This window comes from Hemiscyllium ocellatum, chromosome 36, assembly GCF_020745735.1.
Source record: "Hemiscyllium ocellatum isolate sHemOce1 chromosome 36, sHemOce1.pat.X.cur, whole genome shotgun sequence".
Taxonomy (NCBI): Eukaryota; Metazoa; Chordata; class Chondrichthyes; order Orectolobiformes; family Hemiscylliidae; genus Hemiscyllium; species Hemiscyllium ocellatum.
The window spans coordinates 18090804-18113717 of NC_083436.1; the positions used below are offsets into that span (position 1 = coordinate 18090804).

Below are 22914 nucleotides of genomic sequence, written 5' to 3' on the forward strand. Positions count from 1 at the left end.
CTGTTCAAAATCTCCCAGTTACATCAATCTGTGCTTTGAACAAAAGCGTGCAGACAACACAAGACCTCTCCTTTTAAGTCTCTCTGTGCCTTGTGGGCTACCTGTTAAGACAAGCCCGAGGTGATCGAAGAAACGTACACTAATGTTGGAACAAGAAAGCAAGGGATGCATGAAAGACCAGAGTTGAAGGAACACCATTTGATACTTGCACTCTGTGCAATATTTTGACTAAGATTTTATTAGTCATCGAGGGACAGGCTTAGAAGATGGACGTTGCGAATAAAGCATGGCGGGGGGTGTAAAGTTTGCCTTGTTTTTCCAATATCCAAACATTTTGTCAGCAGTGGGGAAGGTGGAGGTCCTCCTTTCTGATAGGAGGCCAAATAGCCCATTGAACTGGCCAACCTATACTCACGATTTGAATTTGCAGGTTATAGAAATTAAAATATGAAATTTATCCTACTTAAAATAAATGTATAAGCCTTTTGATAAAATGTTGTTTTAGTGTAATCGTTCTTAAACTCTCCTTCCCCTTGCACTAACAATTATATTTAATTTATTGTAATTCTTAGTTATGTACAAAAATAATGTGTTAAAATATCACATTTTAACAAGAGTGAGATTTAAACCATTAGCCGCAATCTGCTTTTGGCCTGCTTTCCACTTATCTACAATGTTTGTTGGTATAATGTGGATGAGGAAGTGAAGTTTCAAGATTGCTTAAAAAGAGCAGCCTAACTTCCGGCACAAACAAGGAAATGTTTTGAATAGTGCGAAGAAATTGAATATTCAAATGCTAGTCAGTCTGACATTTCTGAATTGTGATTTTGAAAATTTTGAAAAGAAATGCAGATTTTGTGAAAGGTTGGAAGAACGGCAAACGGAATAGGAAATCAAGCATGTGACTAGGATGAACAATATTGATGAATATTCGTTTTAAGTGGTTTAATCACAAAAGCGTATACAAAGTCCAATGTAATAGTTGCTTGCTAAAAGTTGAGGCTAGCTGCAAATGTGTTGCTGGTCAAAGCACAGCAGGTTAGGCAGCATCTCAGGAATAGAGAATTCGACGTTTCGAGCATAAGCCCTTCATCAGGAGGCTAACAAGGTTGCAAAAGTTATTGTGGAAAACTTTGAAGCATATTGTGGACTCCTATGTCTCTGGGAAATTAAACCTATCTCTGCTAATTGAAAGCTGTGGAATGAAAATTGGAGAGTCTGAAATCCACTGTGAATGCAGATGTGTTGTGAATTTGTTAGTAGCTACTATATTTCTTTGTTTGACCTTTGAGACAAACTAGACTATACTCATTATCAGGAGTACTTAGCAGGGTTCCAACAAATGTGTAGCTGACCATTAAGGCCTTTCAACACGTGAAAGGTTCTGCTGCAAATAGGATGGGAAGCCATGCACAATTGAGTCTTGAATGAGTTACTGGCTTTGGCTTTCATTGCCATGTATTTTGTATTTGGCTGTGCTAGGTGCAACACTTGTGGGTGAGTTTCTCCCAGAACTTAGAGATTGATGTCAAAACTAAGTGAAACCTTGAGCTGTTCTTATCGCACTTTCTTTTAATACCATGGGGGCATGCTGTAGACTCTGCACAGAAGATTGCTTTAGTAAGCGATTTGTCTGCCATCTGACTACATGGCGCCTAATTAATTCGTGACCATTTCAATATAGTAGACATGCTTGGCACACCTCAGTATCTGGAACTGTTCTTTTTTGTCATTTTATGTCCTTAAGATTCTGAAGGCGGTTGAAGTGAAAGTACTTGAACTTCTTCGTATGCTATTGGTGCACATGGTACATTGGTCCAAATATGTTAGGGTCCAAGTCTTGTATGTATAGAGCAGAAAAACAAAACTGTTACCCTGTAAACCTGCAGTTTGGTAGGCAGATTTACTCCTCTTTATTCCCATAGCTGAAGGCTATGCTTGCTTTGTCAATTCTTGAATGTGTCTTGTCATAATACAGACAACTCAGTAGAGTGTGCTGCCTGGAGAAGTGATATTAGACACTGCTGAGTCCATCCAATTTTGTTTTTGACTTTGTTCATGAATTGGAACCTTGGGCTCAAGATAGGGCTTTTCTGGAACAGGTTGGTACATTAGTTAAGTTTTCCTTGTACTGGCCATAAGGCCAAAATCATCGCATGCATTGGGGAATTAGTCCAAACTACATTGAATGCCCAGTTCAAAAACAACAGCTAGTGCACATCCATTGACAAACAGGAAATCAGGAACCAAATCCTTGGTACCTTAGTTTTTGCCTAGAGCCATCTCCGATGGAGCAGCCTGTTGTTAAATGTATCAAAAGGCATGGCATGGAGAAAACACTATGTCTATGTATGGTTATTATTGTGATGAGATCATAATTTCTGTTGTACTCTATTTGATCAAACCTGCACAACAAATGAAGAGAAAGAGAATAGTGACAGAATAATGGATGCAGAAATAATTTATCATCTGTAAGATTCTGAGATGAGCTCCAGAGGACATAGATGAAAATGTGAAGAACTTCCAAAAGTAAAGGGGTTATTTCTGCAAATCATGAGCTAGTGAAATATGTCAGTGAATTTTACTCACCACAAGGAAAAATACAAAGTTCAGGAACTTTTGATTTCCACCAAACACAATCTAAATGCTTTAAATTTTGAACATATTTAAATTTAAGACACTACTATATTAACATCAGTAGAAGATTAGAAGAATTGAAGGCAAATGAAGCTTTTTGTGCATCAAATTAACCTTAATTCTGCTGTTTCATGCTCCAGAATTGGTTAGATGCTCATGACTAATTACAAATTTGTTTTGTTTCTCTATTTTAGAAAGTATGTGGAATGGATTTAATTTCCATTTGTGTGAAATGTAGCTTCCATAGATGATAACATGGGATTATTTTATAATTAATATACATTATATATTGTGCATATTCCATCTTTTCAGAAATTTGGTAGCATCAGAGCTGATGTGATTGAGCAGATGCGCTTTAAGCAGCGACTACGAGTGATTCAGACTCTTGAAGATACAACAAAGCGTAATGTAGTGAGTGCAGCAATGCAACTATTCCAAATTGATTTATATTTTTGAGTTTTATTTAACTTACAAGACAGTAAAAAAAATTGTGCTTTTCCTAAAAAATATCCTTTTTTTTATATCCAGGTTCGAGCTATTGTGACAGACACATCATTTACAATTGATGAACTGGAAGAACTGTATGTCCTTTTTAAGGTAAGCAGCTTTTTGATGTCAGTGTCCAAGTTAGCATACAAACTGTTTTTTGTGTTTTCAGCTGACATCATATTATGTGTAAAGCTAATGTATAACAAATACTATCTAGTACCCCATATCTCTAAAATAGAAAATAAGGGACAGAGCTGAAGTTACTACCTTAGTGTAACTGGGATAATGTAATAAATACAAAGGCATAAATACCATTGCCTGAATGATTTCAGTTTGTTTTTCTTGCTTCAGAGGCAAATTACTTAAATACCAACCTCTGCTTTATTCCAGTCAGGAAACTGAGCTGCAGAGGTTGTAACAAAATTTAAAATTACTTAACTTGTTAAGCTTTCTAATTTTTATTATATTTAGGCTAAGTATCTCACCAGATGGTTTTAATAACTTATTCATCTATGTAGTAATTCCCCAGGATTCAATCCATGGCTGTTAGAAGTGTTGCACAATTACATCCATACTGAATAAACAACTTTGTATCTGCTATCATTTAGTGTTATAAACAACAACAATTTCTATTTATTTTGCACTTTTAACACAATAAGATTAGATTAGATTTGATTAGACTTACAGTGTGGAAACAGGCCCTTCGGCCCAACAAGTCCACACCGACCCGCCGAAGCGAAACCCACCCATACCCCTACATTACCCCTTACCTAACACTACGGGCAATTTAGCATGGCCAATTCACCTGACCCGCACATCTTTGGACTGTGGGAGGAAACCGGAGCACCCGGAGGAAACCCACGCAGACACGGGGAGAACGTGCAAACTCCACACAGTCAGTCGCCTGAGTCGGGAATTGAACCCGGGTCTTCAGGCGCTGTGAGGCAGCAGTGCTAACCACTGTGCCACCGTGCCGCCCACGGTGCGGTTTGTTCCAAGAAGCAATGCAAAGCAAAATTTAATACCAAGCCAGTTTAGGCAAAAATTTGATCAAAGAGCTATATTTTAATGAGGGTTTTAAAAGGAAAATGAAATGCAGAAAGATGTTTCCAGAACTTGGCTCTGCCTACAATGTCCAAGTACATATCAACTCTATTTTCTTCTCCATAGATATTACCAGATCTGCTTCATATTTCCACCATTTGCCATGATACTTTTTTTGTTAGCCACTAAAATTTGTCCTTTTAAACTTGCTTTATATTATCTATGTTCCCCACTTGAATATTATGAACTTGCTTTTTTATCACATTTAGGCTGAGCATCTCACCAGCTGTTACTGGGGTGGAAATAGCAATGCTATAGAACGTCATGACCCTAGTCTGCCTTATCTTGAACAATATCGCATTGATTTCGAACAATTCAAAGGATTATTTACACTTCTTTTCCCTTGGTCATGTGGTGCACATTCGGATATATTAGCTGCACGCTTATTCCGACTACTTGATGAGAATGGAGATTCTTTAATAAACTTCAAAGAATTTGTCACAGGGTTAAGTAAGTAGACAGATTTATTTTCCATTCATAAGGTTGTAAGATTTACAATGCCGTTGTACTGAAAGTTTTTTTTATTAAATTATACCTGCTAGTGAGACAGTTTGGAAACTAAGTGAGTAAACAACTAAAGATCCTGTTGATGTTTCCACATTAAGAATTTAAAGAAAATAATCAAGATAATAATTCCTAACATACATACGATTGATCATTGTTTGATATGCCAACCTGTTACAATGTGCAGTGTGATAGGATGACAGTTTGAGGGAAATGCTATGCTTGATGCTAAAGAAAGACTGTGCACTTTGCCATGGTGAACAAATTTGAGTGTTGGAGTTAGCAAGCTTTGAGGAGATTTGTAGCTCAGGTTGAGGTTTTGGATGTAGGTTTGCTCGCTGAGCTGAAAGGTTCATTTCCAGACTTTTTGTTACCCTACTAGATAACATCTTCAGTGGGCCTTGAGCGAGGCATTGCTGAAAGTTCCTGCTTTCTATTTATATGTTTGGGTTTCTTTTGGTTGGTGATGTCACTTCCTATGGTGATGTTATTTCCTGTAGTGAAGTTACTTCCTGTACCTTTTCTCAGTGGGTGATAGATGGGGTCAAACTTGATGTGTTTGTTGATAGAGTTCCAGATGGAATGTCATGCTCCTATGAATTCTTGTGCGTGTCTTTGTTTGGCTTGACTTAGGATGGATATGTTGTCCTAGTCAAAGTGGTGTCCTTCCTCATCCCACCAACCCAAACATATCAATAAAAAGCAGGAACTTTCAGCATTGCTTCGTCTGAGGCCCACTGAAGATGTTACCTAGTAGGGTAAAGAAATGTCTGGAAATGAACCTTCCAGCTCAGCGAGCAATCTACATTCAGTATTGGAGTTATTGCACTCTGGGTAGCATACAACCGGGAATAGAAAATGTCTGCCATGGAGTTGGAAAAAAAGCTATTAATTAATAAACACACCAAGCTATCTTCCCAAAGTCAGTTGTTTCACCTTCTATATTACTCCTTTTGTGTTTTGTTCGGTGATTTCTTCCATTAGTTCACGGAAATTAACTGTGTTCTTGAAATAATTATTTTTTGTATGAATAGAACATCATGTATTGTTTTCATTAAACTGTAGTGGACAACTTCCCAAACTATAGGTTGCAATCCCCAATGTGGTTAGCTTTGGATTTGCAAGCTCCAGTGCAGCAATAGTTACTCTGGAACTCCAACCAAGTTCTAATACCTGCAGGACTCCTTTTTAAATATGCTTTTTATTGTTTAAAGTACAATAGTGAGCATGACCTAATTGCCCAAACTTTAGGGCTTGAATTCTGTCCTAAAATATCTAAATAGATTCTTTTTACTTAGAAACCTATGGATAAAAAGCTTTCCCTTCCTGGGAAGCACTATGGTAGTGTTCTATTATAACTAATCTTTTTAGTTATAAGCTAAGTCAAAATGGGGAGAAAATCCAAACAGTAGAGTTGAACAGTGAATATTGTATTTGCTTGAGTATATAATCTTTTAAGACCATTTTAATTAGATTATGTAATTTGTTTTCATAGGTACAATGTGCCATGCAGATCTTGTAGAAAAATTGAAATTGTTGTATAAGATACACGTACTTCCTGGTAAGAAATGTTATGCATTTTAGAGTCAAGTTCTAATGAGAAAATTACTCCATTACTGTACAATTTCATAGGCAGTTTCTATAACAAATCTAAGTATCTGAATAACTTTCTTTCAATGATGTTCTAAAATCTTGCATGTTTTACTGCTTTGTATGTAAAACCTAATCTGTACTTCATCAAGAAATAAGACCATAAGACATAGGAGTGGAAGTAAGGCCATTCGGCCCATCAGTCCACTCCGCCATTTAATCATGGCTGATGGGCATTTTCAACTCCACTTACCAGCGTTCTCCCCATAGCCCTTAATTCCTTGTGACATTAAGAACTTATCAATCTCTGCCTTGAAGACATTTAGCGTCCCGGCCTCCACTGCACTGCGTGGCAATGAATTCCACAGGCCTACCACTCTCTGGCTGAAGAAATGATTAATGACTGGTCATTATGCTGATGTCACTTGAATTTGCAAAGCCAGAATGGAAAATATATCAGAGAAGAAATTATGTAATATTAATGTGTATCATACAAGTCAGGAGATTCATTGAGAAAGAATGTTTTAAATCACAATACAAAAACCTTTTAATTTTCATTTAAGCACATGTATATTTATATTTTGACAATTTTGTAACCACCATGCAGAAGTGATCAACTGCTGCCTCCTAGCACTAGGATCCCAGGTTTTATTCCAACCTTAACTGACTCTCTGTGTGGAGTTTGCACAGTCTTCGTGTCTGTGTGGGTTTCCTCCAGGTACTCCAGTTTCCTCCCACAGTCCAAATTTATGCAGATTCGGTGGATTGGCCATGCTAGATTGTCCATAGTGTCCTGAATTGCAGGCTAGGTGGATGAGCAATGGGAAATACTGGTTACAGAGATAGGGTGGGATGTCTGGGTAGTATACCGTTTGGAGGGTTGGTGTGCACTTGATGGGCCAAATAGTCTGCCTCCACACTCTACGGATTCTATAATTCTATGTTTTTCCCACAGTACAGAATTCACTTTCACCTTCAGAAGTAGAATTTAAGACTTAATTCTGCAGATAAGTAACAATGGAACCTACCTCTCGGCTTCTATATCTGTTAATGCTAATGGGTTGGTGCCTAATGAAATACATGTAAAGATATTTGCTTCTATGCAACTGCACACTACCATCCGTTACATAGATCAGCACTGCAGCATGCATCCAAGCAGGGTTAGCTTCATTTTGAGCCATTGCTGATCCTTGCTGTCTTGGCAAGTGTAGTAACTGCAATACATAGGCACAGGCATCCTTATCGCAAATAAGGCAGCTTCATATCAACTGCTTAGCTAACACAAGTACACATAGTCATTCTAGATATCATAGTTCTTTCGGAAACGTCTGGCAGTATCTCAAGGTAGAGCCTGGTATGGCTTTTCTAACACATAACCATGTAATGCATAAGGTGACGTGATTTGTGTGCTTCTCAAATTGTTGAGCATACCAGCTACTGAGGCATGAAAATTTCATACTCATGATGTTGGAGATAAACTGGCAAAGCTTCCTTTCAGAAGGGGGCCCCCTACTATTTCTCCGTCAGGTAAATTGAAAATAAAGTAAAAATATTTTGCATGAAAAATGTGTAGGTCTTCTGCTATGGGACAACTTGAAGTCACCCTGAGTTGGATCTGTTGGGAACTTAGTAAGAATCAGAAAATGGTAGTGCCTACCTACAATTGAGAGGAAATCTGTGCACCAATCTTACTTCACACCACAAAACAACTGGCTTCCATGGTCTGCGTGGACTCAATCTTATTCAGTTTCCCAGCCATTATCACCACATTTTCCAACACAAACACCTCTTTTGCTTTTTTGTTACAGAGCCTAAAGTTATCAGAACTACAGATTTCAGTTAGCCCTCTGACTTTGATTTGACTTATCAGTATTCTACTTGTTGCTTTATGCTTTATACCTTTTATAGCTTTTATGCTTTATACCTTTAAATCTTTTGAAATAAATGCTTATTTTGTTCATTCATTACTGTTCTTAGAACCAATTTTCAATGAGCAAGAGGACCCTGATTCTGCATTTGAAGCCACGCAATACTTCTTTGAAGATGTAACACCTGAAACTGTACAAGGTAAGTTTATTTTGTGTTGTTTATATATTTATACAGTTTGTAAGTCAAGATGAGAGATTATATTATGGATCAAGTTGAATTGGTATACAAACAGGACTGCAAAATGGGAAGGCATGGTGACAGACTGAGTTTACAGGGTCAAATTATGCTTACTGGATAAAAGTAACATTCTTCTGAAATCTTGGTTTTCTGGTTTTACTAACATAACAAGAAATGCTGGTAGCTAATAAGTAAATGATGTGTTCAATTGGGAAGAAATTCCACAGAGATCTTTAGTTTCTGATATGTTCCATTGAACATGTGCTCTGACTAATAGATATTGTTCAAGGATTTGACTTAGTTTGATATTTGGTGGAATACAATAATAGAATTCACTTTTCATGGGAACCCAAATACACTCTGACTTCAAGTTTATGATTGAAGAGTATTCCTTCTTGACTTGACCAAGATCCATTGACGACTATGACAAAATTCCTCCCTTTGTATCTGCATAAAATAGCAAGACAAGACAGAAGTAATATTAGCCTGTTAGCTCTAGCTGTGAGCCAAAGCAAGGATGCTATGAGCATCCAGATAGGGTCAAAGGGATCAGCGCAATGACAGTGTGAAGAGTCCAAAAAAGCTGCCTGGCCCAGTCTATGAGTAGGGTTGATGTACCTGAGTGCAAATTGTTCTTTCTGATCATCACTTTGATAGCTGTTGCTGCAGTCCAAAATGCAGCACTGATGTGCAGAAGCGTCCTGTGAGGGGTTTGTAGATGTACCTTGAGGGTTCTTAGAGGTTGGTATATATCAGTTCCAATGTCTGTGGGTGATGTCCATGGATTGTGCCTAACAAGATAGAAGGGCTTATGCCCGAAACGTTGATTCCCCTGCTCCTTTGCTGCTGCCTGACCTGCTGCGCTTTTCCAGCAACACATTTTTCAGCTCTGATCTCCAGCATCTGCAGTCCTCACTTTCTCGTAACAAGATAGTGCCTGGAGTCCATAATGGAGGTCATTCAGAGCAAGCAGTAAACTGAATTTGCTGTGTACTTGGTATCACGGCTCTAGCTTCATCTCAAGTTCTTTCATTGTCTAACTTGTTTGGAGAGTTTAGTACAAGAGAAAGGTGGATGAGGTGAGTTGAGCCATTAGCAAGGATTTTAACAAACAACAATTTCCCTTGATTGGCAACTCACACTGCTTAGTGAGAGATTCGTTATTCCGCTTATAAAAAGGATAAAACTTGGAAAGAGATCTAGATTGGTCTTTTCGACTTATTGTAGAATTGCACAACAAATCTCACCGAAGCTCATATTGTCCATATACCTATAATATTCTGCCCTCTGTTTTCATATCAATCCCTAACTAAATCAATAACTTCACATTTTCCCCACAGTATAAACTATCTGCCACCCTTCTTTTCATTCATTTATCTTTTTTCTTTAAAGTTTTTGTATCCTCCTTGTGGCTTACTTTCCCACATACAGTGTACCATTAGTAAATAGATTACTCTCAATTCCTTCATCCAAGCTATTTTAGATGCCAAGCATGGATCCTTGCAGCACACCACTAGCCAAGAGACTGCCAACATGAAAATGACATTTGCTCTGACTCTCCTGTTTGTTCATTAACTAGTCCTCTAACTGATATTATACCCTACTTTGTGAGCATACTATACAACAATCCATTGTGTGGCACCACAGCAAATGCCTTTTGAAAATCCAAATACACTATTGAACTGATTTCATTCATCTGCTCCACTCGTTTCATCCTCAAAGGTCTGTCAAATACGACTTCTTTTTCCAAAGCCATACTGACCTTGTCTATTCAGACTAAAATTTTTAAAGTGCCCTGAGTGAAAATCATAATCATTTTCCAAGTAAAGTCATTGATGGATTTCAATATTTTCTGCCAAGTAATGGCATCATTACTGCCCTGTAATTCCCTGTTTCCTTTCTCCCTTTTTTCTTTGAATAATGAGTTGCATTTGATCCTTTCTGATCCATTGTTCTGTCCAAGAATATTCCATTGAAAATTTTGGAAGATTACACTTGTGCGTTCTTCATCTCAATATTAATTTCTATTAGAATCTTAGAATGTAGGCCAACAAGTCAATGGAATTTCAGTTTTCGGTTCCATTATTTTGCCCAGTATGTTTTATTAATTAAGATTAATTGCTTCATATTCTTCATTCACATTACATCCTTGCCCCCCCCTCTATCTCCAATATGATATTTTGTATCTTTACTTTTGGTACAGATGGAGAGGAGTCTGAGTGAGTGATAGGCAACGCAGTTGGCATGCATGATAAATAGTTTCAGGAATTGGAATGTGTGATAGCAATTGAGGGAACGAGTTGCAAGTATTAGGGAGGGTGCCAGAGCACGAGCTTTGGTAGGAGGTAGATAATGTAGCAAAGATAGTCGATGTGAGGTGTCGAAGAGAGGTCAGTGGCACTTATGCTAGTGGAGTTCCTTTGGAATTGTGCTTTCCTCCAGACTGCTGAGACTGCTTTAACCCTAAGAGCATCCTCTGATCAGACTGACATGGTCTCCACTAAGGGAAGAGGAAGTCTCCCATATGCACCACACTGACCAGCAAGATCACAAGGTCCTGTGGCACCTATCTCTGTCTACGTTGCCCAATGCAAATGTCCACACTGGTGTTTTTTAGAACATAGAACATAAAACATAGAAAGGTACAGTACAGAACAGCCTAAAGCCCATGATGTTGTGCTGAGGTTTAATCCTAATGTAAAATATAATAACTTAACCTATGCATCCCTCAACACACTGCTGTCCATGTGCAAAACTACACTGGCACCATTAGGATTTGAAACCATAGTCTCCCGGTTATGATGAAGGCACTTTAACAAACTGAGTCATAGCGCCACTGGGCTCCATGTGTTTTTAAAATTGGCATGGGTGCAAAAGATACCAGTGAATTATGGGGTAGCTGCTGGGTTTCAAGTTGTTCTGGGAATGGCACGTGACACAATGGATAGGGAATTGGATGTGACAGATGCCATTGGGATGTGGTAGATAACAAGGCATGTTTGGCAATACAGTTAATGCAACTCGAATTTAGCTTTAAAAAAAAAATGAGATTCAGTCTCACTGAAAGAATTTTTCTTAGAAACGTGAAAGGAAGGGAAATGTTATTGTTATGGACCAAGGACAAATCAAAAGTAGTTGGCATGCAGTTATTAAAACAGATGCTATGACAGGGAAATGTCTTTATGAAGGGAAATCTGTATAAGTGAAAAGATGTTTCTCTGTAATTATATGGGGCTTTGTTGAGTTCACGCCAAAAGTTCTGGGTGCAGTTTGATCTCCTTACTGAAGTTGGTATATGCATGCCTTGGAGAGAATGTACAACAAAAGTTCACTGAACTTATTCTGTAAATGAGGGGATTAATCTCGGCGGAGCAATTTGAATAAATTAAGTCTTTACATATCAGAGTATTTTGTTTATTTCATTTTAACAATAATTTTAAAGGACTGCATTATTGATTCTATCTTAGGTACTGTCTTTGTGATTGGAGGAATTGTAGAGATTCAAAGATAAAATTAACAACTCCATCATGATCAGCAAAAATACATGATAGCTGTTGGTTCCAATAAAGAACACAAGTTAATAAAGTGAATAGAATTTATTTGTGTTTTTTTTTAAACTTTTTAATTGTACTTTGTAGAACATAACAGACCAAATTTTGTTGAATCAGGGCATCTTGCAGCTTACACTATTTAAGTATTCAACTTACTGCACTCTACAGCTCAAACTGTGTGCTGTAATTGTGAGACACAAATGGCATAAAAAGGACAGCAGGTGATCTGACACTTAGTGAATGGTGGGATCATGTAGGGCACAGAAAGAAATATTGAGAGGAAAGGAAAGGTGAACATTAGAAAATGTTTCAAGATTTGCCCCCTGCTAATGGTTGGGTTGTCAACATGCTGATATTTTTCAAAGAGGATTCTGCCCAATAGCTTTAAAAGCTATATTTATATATCTTGCGCATGCGTGCACACACATATAGACACATATAATATGATGAAGAGAATTGATAACAAGTATAATAACTTGTCAATATTTATTCTCAATTGTTACAGATGTTGAGACCAGGGCAAAACATGAAACAGAAGATGGCTTTGTCACTGTAAACCTAAGGAATGAGAAAGGTAGAAAGACAATATCACATAATTCTCTGCAGATTTATTCCTAAAAATTGTACTAATTTTGACTGTGAAGGATTCATACACTTAATTTGGACAATACTGTATTAATGAAAAGGTTTTGCTGTAATCATTTTTAATAATTCCAAATTTAATTTATAGCTGTACATTTTTGTTAAATTTGAAGTTTGCTCTTTTACAGTTGAAAAACGACCAAACTCTCATGATTACCGACATTATATCAGGATGTGGGCTCAAGAAAGGGAGCATAAGTTAGAGAGTATCAAAGACCTACCTAAATTGAATCAAGTAGGTATCCTTTGTGCCGAGATCAGTAAGTATATTTTATAATTTTCCAAATTACCAATGGTAACTTCATGTTTATTTCTGATCTTTTGCAGGAACAGTTCATTGAACTATGTAGAACTCTGTACAACATGTTCAGTGAAGATGCAAATGAGCAAGAACTGTACCATTCAACTGCAGCTGTAACTAGTTTACTTTTGGAGATTGGTGAAGTAGGAAAACAATTTGTCAGTCAGTCAACACAGGAAGCAGGCAGAAGTGATGATAACAACAGCAGAGTACACTCAAAAAAGGAAAACCAGCCATTGCATTATGGACAAGGAGATTCTTTCTGCCCAATTGCTGATGAAATGAATGATGAAAAGGTGATTTCTAGTGAATTGCAAGACATTAAACTGGATAACAGTTCACCAAAAGACAATGGAGTATCTTCAGCAATGTTGATTTCAGACGATGAAACAAAAGATGACACTTCCATGTCCTCATACTCTGTTTTGAGTGCTGGATCTAATGACGATGATAAGCTACAGTGTGAGGACATCACAGAGGACACTGTGCTTGTGCGCAATAACAATGAAAATCCTCTTCCCAGGAGTGGCAGCATGGACAAAGATTGGGCTATCACCTTTGAGCAGTTTTTAGCTTCCTTTCTAACTGAGAATGCTTTGGTGAGATACTTTGAGAAAGCTGGGTTAGTGATGCCCAGGATTACAAATGCTAAAAATATCAGAATTATGGGAAAACCAACCACTTCAGCATATGACTATGAGATTTCTGCAATCTCGGGATGAGGTGGTTGCTGCTGTTTAGTCAACAGTTAAATGAAGTAATGTCCTATATACTTACCATATAAACCAATATAACATTTAGTAAACTTGAGTGTACAGTAGTTTCACCAGAGTTGTCAGGTGTTCTTTATCTGTATTGTAAATTATAAGTGATACTTAGTCCCATTTTTCCAAACCCCACTTTTCATTGCGTTTTATTGAACTTAAGACATTAATTTAAGACATTCTCTGTAGAAAACTGGAGCACCTGCACTTTGATTTTCATGCTGCTTTATAAAAGAGTTTACTTAAGTTTGTTTATTAATCATTTGTATCCAGTGATTCCTTGTAACTGTATATGTTAACTAATGTCTCTTTGTTACTGAAATCATTCCTGGAAACTTCATTTTTATACTAGATTCAGTGCTAATACAATTCTAAGTTTAGTTTCTAAATCAAAATAGTGGTTTTAAATTGGCTTCTTTTCTTTTTTGTTTTGAAAGGATTCTTGGAAATATTGATTTGATCTATAAAATTAAAGGAACAATGTATAGAATAACATTAAAACTGTTAAAAAGTATGTGTTACGCTAATTAATTTGTTGACTTTTTTCACCATGCAATTAAAAAAATTAAGTTTTTCATTAATTAGAGAAAATGTTTGCATGGAAGAATAAACGAGGAAACAAATTGCAGACAATTAAATGTAGATGGAGAGAGGAAATTACAGAAATATCTTGGACCAAAATGAAGGGGAAACCATATGTTATACGTTGGTAAGGAGAGGGTCACTTAATAAGTACAGAGCACATGAAGCTTTGAAAAGTCCAAATTTAAAAATAAATTATATTAAAATGTATATAAATCTCTCACACTACACCACAGAATAAAGGTTAATATTGTGCCAACACAAGGGAAACTAGAAGCACTGCAGATGCCAAAATGCAGAGGTTGCTGGACCAGAGAGTGGTGGATTAGGGAAGTTCAAAACTGTATTTGGTTGCTGCTTTCTTGTCTAGTGACTAGGGCGATCTGTACAATCACTCTCGATTGTACAAGAGAAACAGAAAAAGCCTTTAACTCTGTGTGGGAGCCACATTTCATTTTGCACCATTCCTCTGATAAAACTTGTAGGCCTTCATGAAGCTACATTTGAGACATGCCATCATCTGAAATACAGGTTTAAATGAATATTTTGCATTGCAGCTATTGCCTGCTGATGACACCTAATTTTCATTCATGGTTTGCTGTTTTTTGGAGGTCATTTGAGGTACCAATGAATGGAAGATGATGATAATTCCAGGTATTTTTTTTTCCTTGCTGAAATTATTTTGAAGCCTATTCTTGATAATTTAGTACAAAGAAAAATAACATATACAGCAGTTATTGGGGACTCAACAGTCAAGTTCTTCCAAATCCATCCACATATTAATTGTGTGATTTCCTTTGTATTAACAGATTATTGTGATCACTGGACCATCTTTCTGTTCCGTATTGAACTTCATCCTCCTTCCATCCATAACAGATGCTATTTAATGGACTTTACGAGCTAATGTAACCAGAAATCAATAGTATTACTTTATAATGTTATGTTGCCTGATGCTCACTTCTGAACTTGATCTATTATGCTACCAAAGAACATTTGCATGCAAAATGCATTGAGAATGCTGCATAAGCACCAACATACTATCCAAAGTGCATGAAAGATAGTTTTTACTGGATTGTGACACTCTAACTTACATGGTCAGGAAATGCCTTAATGAGTAGTAAATCAACAAGGTGGCGGAACCTTCTAGATTTAAATTTCCCTGGTGTTTCCCCGGTCAGTACCAATATCTCACACACTTCAGCATTTTCTTGTGAGAAGCACACAATTACTAAAAGGAAAAGTATCATTTTGAAGCAACTGTGCAGTGCATCACATCTGCCAAAAATGCATTTCAGAGCCAATCGACTGAAGAAAAAAAGGTAAAACGCAATACTGGGTGGGGTAGAATGGACAAATTGTCACTGTTAAAAATACAGAAATTGAACAAGTTGATATAGCATTTACCCATGAGAGATAGCCATGCCTTACTGAATTGATTTTAGATGGCCAACGTTTTGCACCCCTCCAATTCTGGAGTATTACTAACTCTGCAAACCTAAGAGAGCCCCGAGGACAGTCATATTTTTGATCAGAGTGACTAATGGACTCGAGCCTGCTGATTACAGAGAGAGTTTGGAGGCTCTGTTCTGTTTAAACAATGCACCTCATTACTCTGTGACTTTCAACTTGTAAAGAATGTAATAGAAGAGCAGCAAAGTCAAAAAAGGCCCACATTCCCTTAAGTAATTCAGCAAACAGCTAGTCAACTTGCAAACACCAGCTCTTTTTTTCCAACAGAAATCTGTTTTTCTTTCAAAAAGACAGAGAGCTGGGGATTTACATAACATGACGATTTGATAGCTTCACAGATCTTATCCACCCCCCCCACCCTTACAGTTTTAATATATAGTCTTAACATTCTCCAAAGAGATACTTATTGCTTCAAAAATGTACTTTGCCTTTTCAAAGAACTTTGTTAGGTTTTGGCCTTTTTTTTCCCAAATGTACAAAATCCGCAAGTCTTATTTCAAAAAGCTAATTGATTGCTTATATTTGAAGGCCATTAACTCAAGCAACCTGCATCAACCACAACTGTGTCGAATATATCCAGTTCACATCCTTCACCCAGCCCTGGGAAATTAGTGCTAATGTAACTTTGCTTAAGACTCAGAACCTTTCCGGCTTTCTAATATTTCACATCACCATCTCCATCCAGAGTATCCTCTGACATTCTATTGAAAAAACAGAATTTTACCCTGTTTGATAGAAGTTATGCAACAATTAGCCAACTGACCGGCTCGGGATTATACGATGCCTAGAAAGCATATTTTAAAATTTATTTTGAAAAGCTCAGCTGGTCTGGAAATATCTACGGAGTGAAATCAGAGTTAATGTTTCGGGTCGAGTGAATCTCCCTCAGAACTGATGGTATCTAGGAAAATGTCAGTTTATATGCAGAAGGTAGGGAAGAAGTGGTAAGGAGTAAACAATAGGTGGGGATAGACCCCAAAGAGAGAGAAGAACAGTTGGACAAAGTGGATAGCTATCTGGCTAGGAGAGTGAATAATTATGAATGGGAATTGTTAGTGACTTAACAATGGATTGAGTATAATAGCAGACAATGTGATAACAAGGCCTGATGTATGGAGGTTTGGGATGAGGACATGGGAAAGCTCAAACCCTAAAGTTATTGAACTAGATATTGAGTCCAAAAGGCTGCAGGGTCCCTAAGAGGAAAATGAGGTGCTGTTCTTCCAGCTTGTGTTGAGCTTTGCTGGAGCCTGGCAGCAAGCCTGAGACAGAGGTGATAGCCAGGGTACAGGATGGTGTGTTAAAGTGGCAGACAATTGGAAGCTCAGGGTCTTTTTTTTTGTAGATAGAAGATAGGTGGTCTGCAAATTGGTCACATCTGACTCCATCCCCTCTCCCAATCCCACTTCCTGACCTTCTGCTTTCTGATGCTGAACGTTCTATAGTTATCATAAGTCTCAGTTTTATTCCTCTGTGTTCCCACCTTAATGAATTTTGGGCACAACATGATGTTGAACTCTTCTTCCTGTTGTCTCTGCCTCCATGTCCATTTCTTTGGACAAGAGTCTTATCCCTGTCCCACAGACTCCTTTGTCCAGCTCCAACACACCCACCACCTATACCCCTCCCTCTGGCTTTTTACCTGGACTTGACCTGTTTATTGAGAGCTGTCAACATGAAATAGGTTGCCTCAATTTCTTTGCCAAACCTCTCTTCCCCACACAACACGCCCCCCCCCCCCCCCCCCCCCCCCCCCCCCACTTGCCCATTCCAACCTATCCTCCCAGGAAATGACTACCATGGAATCAGATTCAACCCTGACTTTGTAATTAAGCCTGTTGATAAGGGTGGTCTGTTGTAGTCTGGTGGATTGACCTCTAAATTGCAGAAGCTGAGTGCAAGCCCTCATATACCTCCTCCTAGCTCCCCTTCGACTATGATACCACCATGGAACATCAAGCCATTGTGTGAATTATGGTCACCTCATTTCAACTGGTGATCTCTTCTCTTCTCCCACCCCATCCCCACTGCCTCCAAGCCTATAGCATCTCAACCCCAGCCACAGCTGCTTCTACCTCCTTCCCAAAATGCACCAACTGGACTACCCAGGTAGCCCCATTGCTTCTGTCTGCTCCTACTCCATAGAACTCCTCTCTTCCTACCCTGACTCTTTTTTCCCCGGTCCAGTCCCTGCCCACTTACATCTGCAATTCCTCTGACAATTTACACTAGTTTCAGCATTTCCAGTTTGTGGGCTCCAGCTGCTTCCTCTTTGCCATGGACGTGTTATCCCTTTACATGTCCATCCCCCATCAGAATGGTCTCCGGGTTCTCTGCTGCTTCCTGGAACAAAGGCCTAATCTGTCCCCAGCTACTACCAGCCTCCTCTGCATGGCCGAGCCTGTCCATGCTTTTAACAAATTTTCTTTTAACTCCTGTCACTTTCTTCAGGTCAGAGGGGTGGCTATGGGTTCCCAGTTGCTATGGGCATAGGCCCCAGTTATTCTGTCTCCTTGTAGGGTATGTGGAACATTCCTTGTTCCAGTCCTATTCCAGTCCCCACCCTGAACTCTTTCTCCGGTATATTGATGATATCATATGCTTCCCTCATCCAGAATTGGAAGAGTTCATCAGTTTCACTTCCAATTTCCATCCCACTCTCATTTCCTCCTAGTTCATCTCTAACTCCTCCCTTCCCTTCCTCTATCTCTGTTTCCATTTATGGGAATAGCATGCTACCAATATCCACAATAAACCCACCAATGTCTACAATTACCTTGACTACGCATTCTCACACCCTCCTTCCTGTAAAGACTCTATTGTATTCTCCCAGTTGCTCTATCTCCATCATATCTGTTCTGAAACTGCCAACTTTGACAAGGGAGCCTCCGAAATGTCCACCTCCTTCCTCAACAGAGGATTCCCCAGCATCGTTGTTGACAGTGCTCAGTCGGATCTGACCCATCTCCTGCACTTTGGCCTTCAATCCTCTCTTCCCTCCCATGACAGCGATAGGGTCCCCCTTGTCCTCCCCTACTATCCCATCCAGAGGATTGTTAGCGTCTATTTTCTGCTATCACCAGACACATTCTCCTCCCCTCTCTTGTTAGCCTTCCATAGGGGCCTTTCCCTCTGGGACATCCTAATTCGCTCGCTCTTCACTCCCAATGCCCCCCCACAGTCCTGTGGCACCTTCCCCTGTATCTGCAGAAGGTGTAACACCTGTCCATTTACTTCCTTCCTCAGTATCCAAGGGCCCACACACACCTTCCAGGTGAAATAGCACTTTACCTAGACTTCATACAATCTAGTCTACTGCATTTGCTGCTCACAATTTGGTCTTAACTACATTGGGGAGATGAATCATAGACTGGGTGACCACTTCACAGAACACCTATGTTCTGACAACAAAAAGACCCTGAGCTTCCAATTGCCTACCACTTTAACATGCCACCCTGGTCCGTGGCCAACTTCTCTGTCTTAGACTTGCTGCAGTGCTCCAGTGAAGCTCTGCACAAGCTGGAAGAACAGCACCTCATTTTCCTCTTGGGGAGCCCTGCAGCCTTTTGAACACTCTATAGAGTTCAATAACTTTTGGGCTTGAACTCTTCCATTTCCAAACCTCACACACGAGGCCTTGTTGTTACATTGTCTGGTATTACACACAAGCTATTGTTAGCCACTAACAATCCCCAATAATAGCTTTTCACCCTCCTAGCTACATCATTATCTACTCCTTTATCTTTCCAAATATTCTTCTCTTTTTGTGCTGTATCCCCATTTATTGTTTACTCCTTAACCCCTCCCCCACCCTATCTTCTGCATATAAAGTGAAACTTTCCCAGTTACCATCAGTTCTGAGGAAGGGTCACTCGACTTGAAATGTTAACTCTGATTTCTCTTCACAGATGCTGCAAGACCTGCTGAGCTTTTCCATCAATTTCAGTTTCTTAAGATTTTTTAATAATTTTTTTTTGTTTTGTATCTCACAAGCTAGAGATGGGCAAGCATTCATACCCTGCAAGGAAATCTTGGACTTCCTCTGCCCATGCCTTCATTCCTCTCCAATCAGTTCAGTAACCAGTGCATGAAACATTAGCCTCACTGATCGTGACTTACTGTCACCTGAAATCCCACTTCTGCCCACCACCCACAGAGAGTGAGAGTGGGGGCTTCATGTCCATTTCAACCTCTGGCCAAGCTAATCTAACTTTTCTTTAAGGTCACTCTTACTGACCACTGCTAAGTCAGTCAGTAAATACATCAGTAAGGCCATATATCTTTTGGATTTATGACCACTTAAGTAAATACTAACTCGATCTAAATTCTTACTAGACCTCCTTATGTATCCAGTCAACAAAAATTGCAGTTCCACCCATTGCTATCATAAGATGCCTAAATATTTCATTCAATTTATCTAATAACTATGCAGAATATGCTGGTTCAAATGTCAGTTACAAGTAAAATTCCTACTAACTAGATCTGTCACCATTGTCATGACTATGTTATAGCTCTGGCATTAAAGCTACTTCTTTTTGTGCGAATCAAAATTTTAAAGGGAATTCTGTTTCATTATTTGGTTACAAAAGTGCTTCTGATGTTTTGAACTTCTCATTGCAAGTAGTGATACTTTTATTGTATGAAAGAAAATAATACAATGAAAATTAAATAATGTTGATTATTCAGATTAGATTCCCTACAGTGTGGAAACAGGCCCCTCGGCCCAACAAGTCCACACCGACCCTCCGAAGAGCAACTTACACAGACCCAGTCCCCTACATTTACCCCTGACTAATGCACCTAACACAACAGGCAATTTAGCATAGCCAATTCACCTGGCCTGCGGGAGGAATCCCATGCAGACACGGGAAGAATGTGCAAACTCTACACAGACAGTCACCTGAGACTGGAATCAAACCTGGGACCCTGGTGCTGTGAGGCAACAGTGCAAACCACTGAGCCATGTTAATGACATTGCCTTAAACAGATAAAAATAAACAGTCATTCCAGCACAGAAGGAGACTATTTGGCCTATCTAGTCCATTTAAAAAAAAACTTGCATCTGTAGTGAGTTTCATTTCCTCAGCTATCCATGTGCTTTATGATTATTGGCCTACTTTTAATGTATGAAGTGCTGGAGTCATAGAGTCACAGAGATGTACAGCATGGAAACAGACCCTTCGGTTCAACCTGTCCATGCCGACCAGATATCCCAACCTAATCAAGTCCCACCTGCCAGCACCCAGCCCATATCCCTCCAAACCCTTCCTATTCATATAACCCATCCAAATGCCTCTTAAATGTTGCAATTGTACCAGCCTCTACCACTTCCTCTGGCAGCTCATTCCATATAAGTACCACCCTCTGTGTAAAAGGTTGCCCCTTAGGTCTCTATTATATCTTTCCCCTCTCACCCTAAACCTATGCCCTCTAGTTCTGGACTCCTCCACCAGGGGAAAGACTTTGTCTATTTATCCTATCCATGCCCTCATTTAACAATCGTTGTTAATAGATGTGAAATGTGATTTCTGACCTTCTGGATGACAGGATCTTTTTGGCCATTCACAGGCCAACAGTTCTCCAGCACTCAGGATAGAGACATGCAGTGTTTGATCAGGATTTGACTAAATGGGGGGTTTCAGCTGACAAGCTGACAGGCCCTGGTGAATTGAGCAGGGAGCTGGTGTTTGAGAGCCCATAGGGGAGAACAAGCTCAGAGTGTAGATCATTGGGGATGCAAATTCCCTCTGATGGGCCCAGCGGGCCATTAGGATGGGAATTGTCTGCCTACTACTAGCCCACACAACGGGGATGAGGCCTTTGGATCAACAATTATTGGCCAATGGCAGGTTTTTTTACCAGCCACAATGCCTGCTACTGATGATAATTGCAATGGGTGTATTTGGGGGGCGGGGGTGGGGTGCTTGTTATGTTTAATGAAACCCCAGCCTTCAAAGCCACCAGCAGGAGAGAGAAACTTCAGCCTGTACTCACTGTTATTGGAAATGTGGCAGACAATTTCTGCCAAGCAAGGTCTCAAAGCAATGAAACAGGATATAAGTCAGCATATTTGTTTTTAAACAGTGATCTAGCACTAGAGACCTCTCATTCAGAAACTGAATTCCAGTCTTGACTGTTCCTTCCACACTTAACCCTTAATTGCTGAACTGTCATAGTTTCAGTCGGTCTATATACCTCGATGGTGACAAGGTTCAAATTCCACAATGGGGAAATGCTGGAAGCAGCACTCGAGATCTGCAGGATCACATTCTTGTAGTTGATCATGAAGCAAAATTACCAAACATATCCACAAGTTATCTTGATACTGAATGAGAATGTAAATTGTTTAGTCGTAAAGGGAATGATTTAGTGAATTCCAGGTGGAGGAAATGGGCACACTGAGGGAAAAGTCTGATGAAGTTCTGCTGATGTTTCTGTAAAATAACATGAAAAGCACTTGAAGCCTTCAGTTACACTAATTTTGACTAAAGTTCTCATATTTATGTTAAGCTTCCTCTCTGGCCTTGCTTTGTATTTCAGTAACCTTCTTGGGCCCTATAACCCTCTTGGCACTCTGCATTTCCCTAATTCCCCTTGTACATTTTTACAACTGGTGAGCCGACCATTCAAGTGCCGGCCCCTATATCTGTAGGTCCCTCCTTAACATTTTAATTTTTCTAAATATCTCTCTCCTCCTTTAAAATGCTTCCAAAACTTTAATTTTTAACTCAGCTTTTGATTGTCCTAACGTTAACCTATATATGTGCCATTAATATGTAATTTTCTGAAAAATCTGTAACATTTGTGCTCTTGTGGGATATTTTATGATATTAAAGGTGTTATAAATACAGTTTAGTATTATTCAAATTTAACATCAATTTGTTTAAAGTACATTTTGTGACAAAGATCGTGAAAACTATACAAGTAGTCTTGGGATGAAAGGTAACATGCAATCAAATGTTGGTATATTCTGGAAGCAGGAGTAGTTAGTGGGATGCACCTTAATTTTCACAATACAAGACCGAGTCCCTTAAACAGGTATCACTGGTCATTTATTTCCTCTGAAAGTCTTAAGGCTAAAATGTATGAATAGCTAGATAGCCAATCAATTGTGCCTCCTGATTCTCCAAACTTGTCCACAAAGAACAGGTCATGAATATGTTTGCATTCATGC

General features: G+C 39.0%; 1 protein-coding gene across 2 annotated transcripts in view; it reads left to right on the plus strand.

Moving 5' to 3' along the window:
- tbc1d9 (TBC1 domain family, member 9 (with GRAM domain)) overlaps positions 1-14116 on the plus strand; it is a 73483-nt gene extending 59367 nt beyond the window's left edge. Inside the window, exons 14-21 of one of the 2 annotated variants that reach the window (XM_060851387.1) lie at positions 2950-3048; positions 3166-3234; positions 4440-4680; positions 6230-6295; positions 8302-8391; positions 12487-12555; positions 12752-12858; positions 12951-14116. In XM_060851387.1, coding sequence (XP_060707370.1) covers positions 2950-3048; positions 3166-3234; positions 4440-4680; positions 6230-6295; positions 8302-8391; positions 12487-12555; positions 12752-12858; positions 12951-13646 — 1437 coding nt within the window. In that variant the 3' untranslated portion in view covers positions 13647-14116. The remainder of the gene's footprint in view (positions 1-2949; positions 3049-3165; positions 3235-4439; positions 4681-6229; positions 6296-8301; positions 8392-12486; positions 12556-12751; positions 12859-12950) is intronic. The other variant, XM_060851388.1, reaches the window with a different exon arrangement.
- Positions 14117-22914: the final 8798 nt, after the last annotated feature.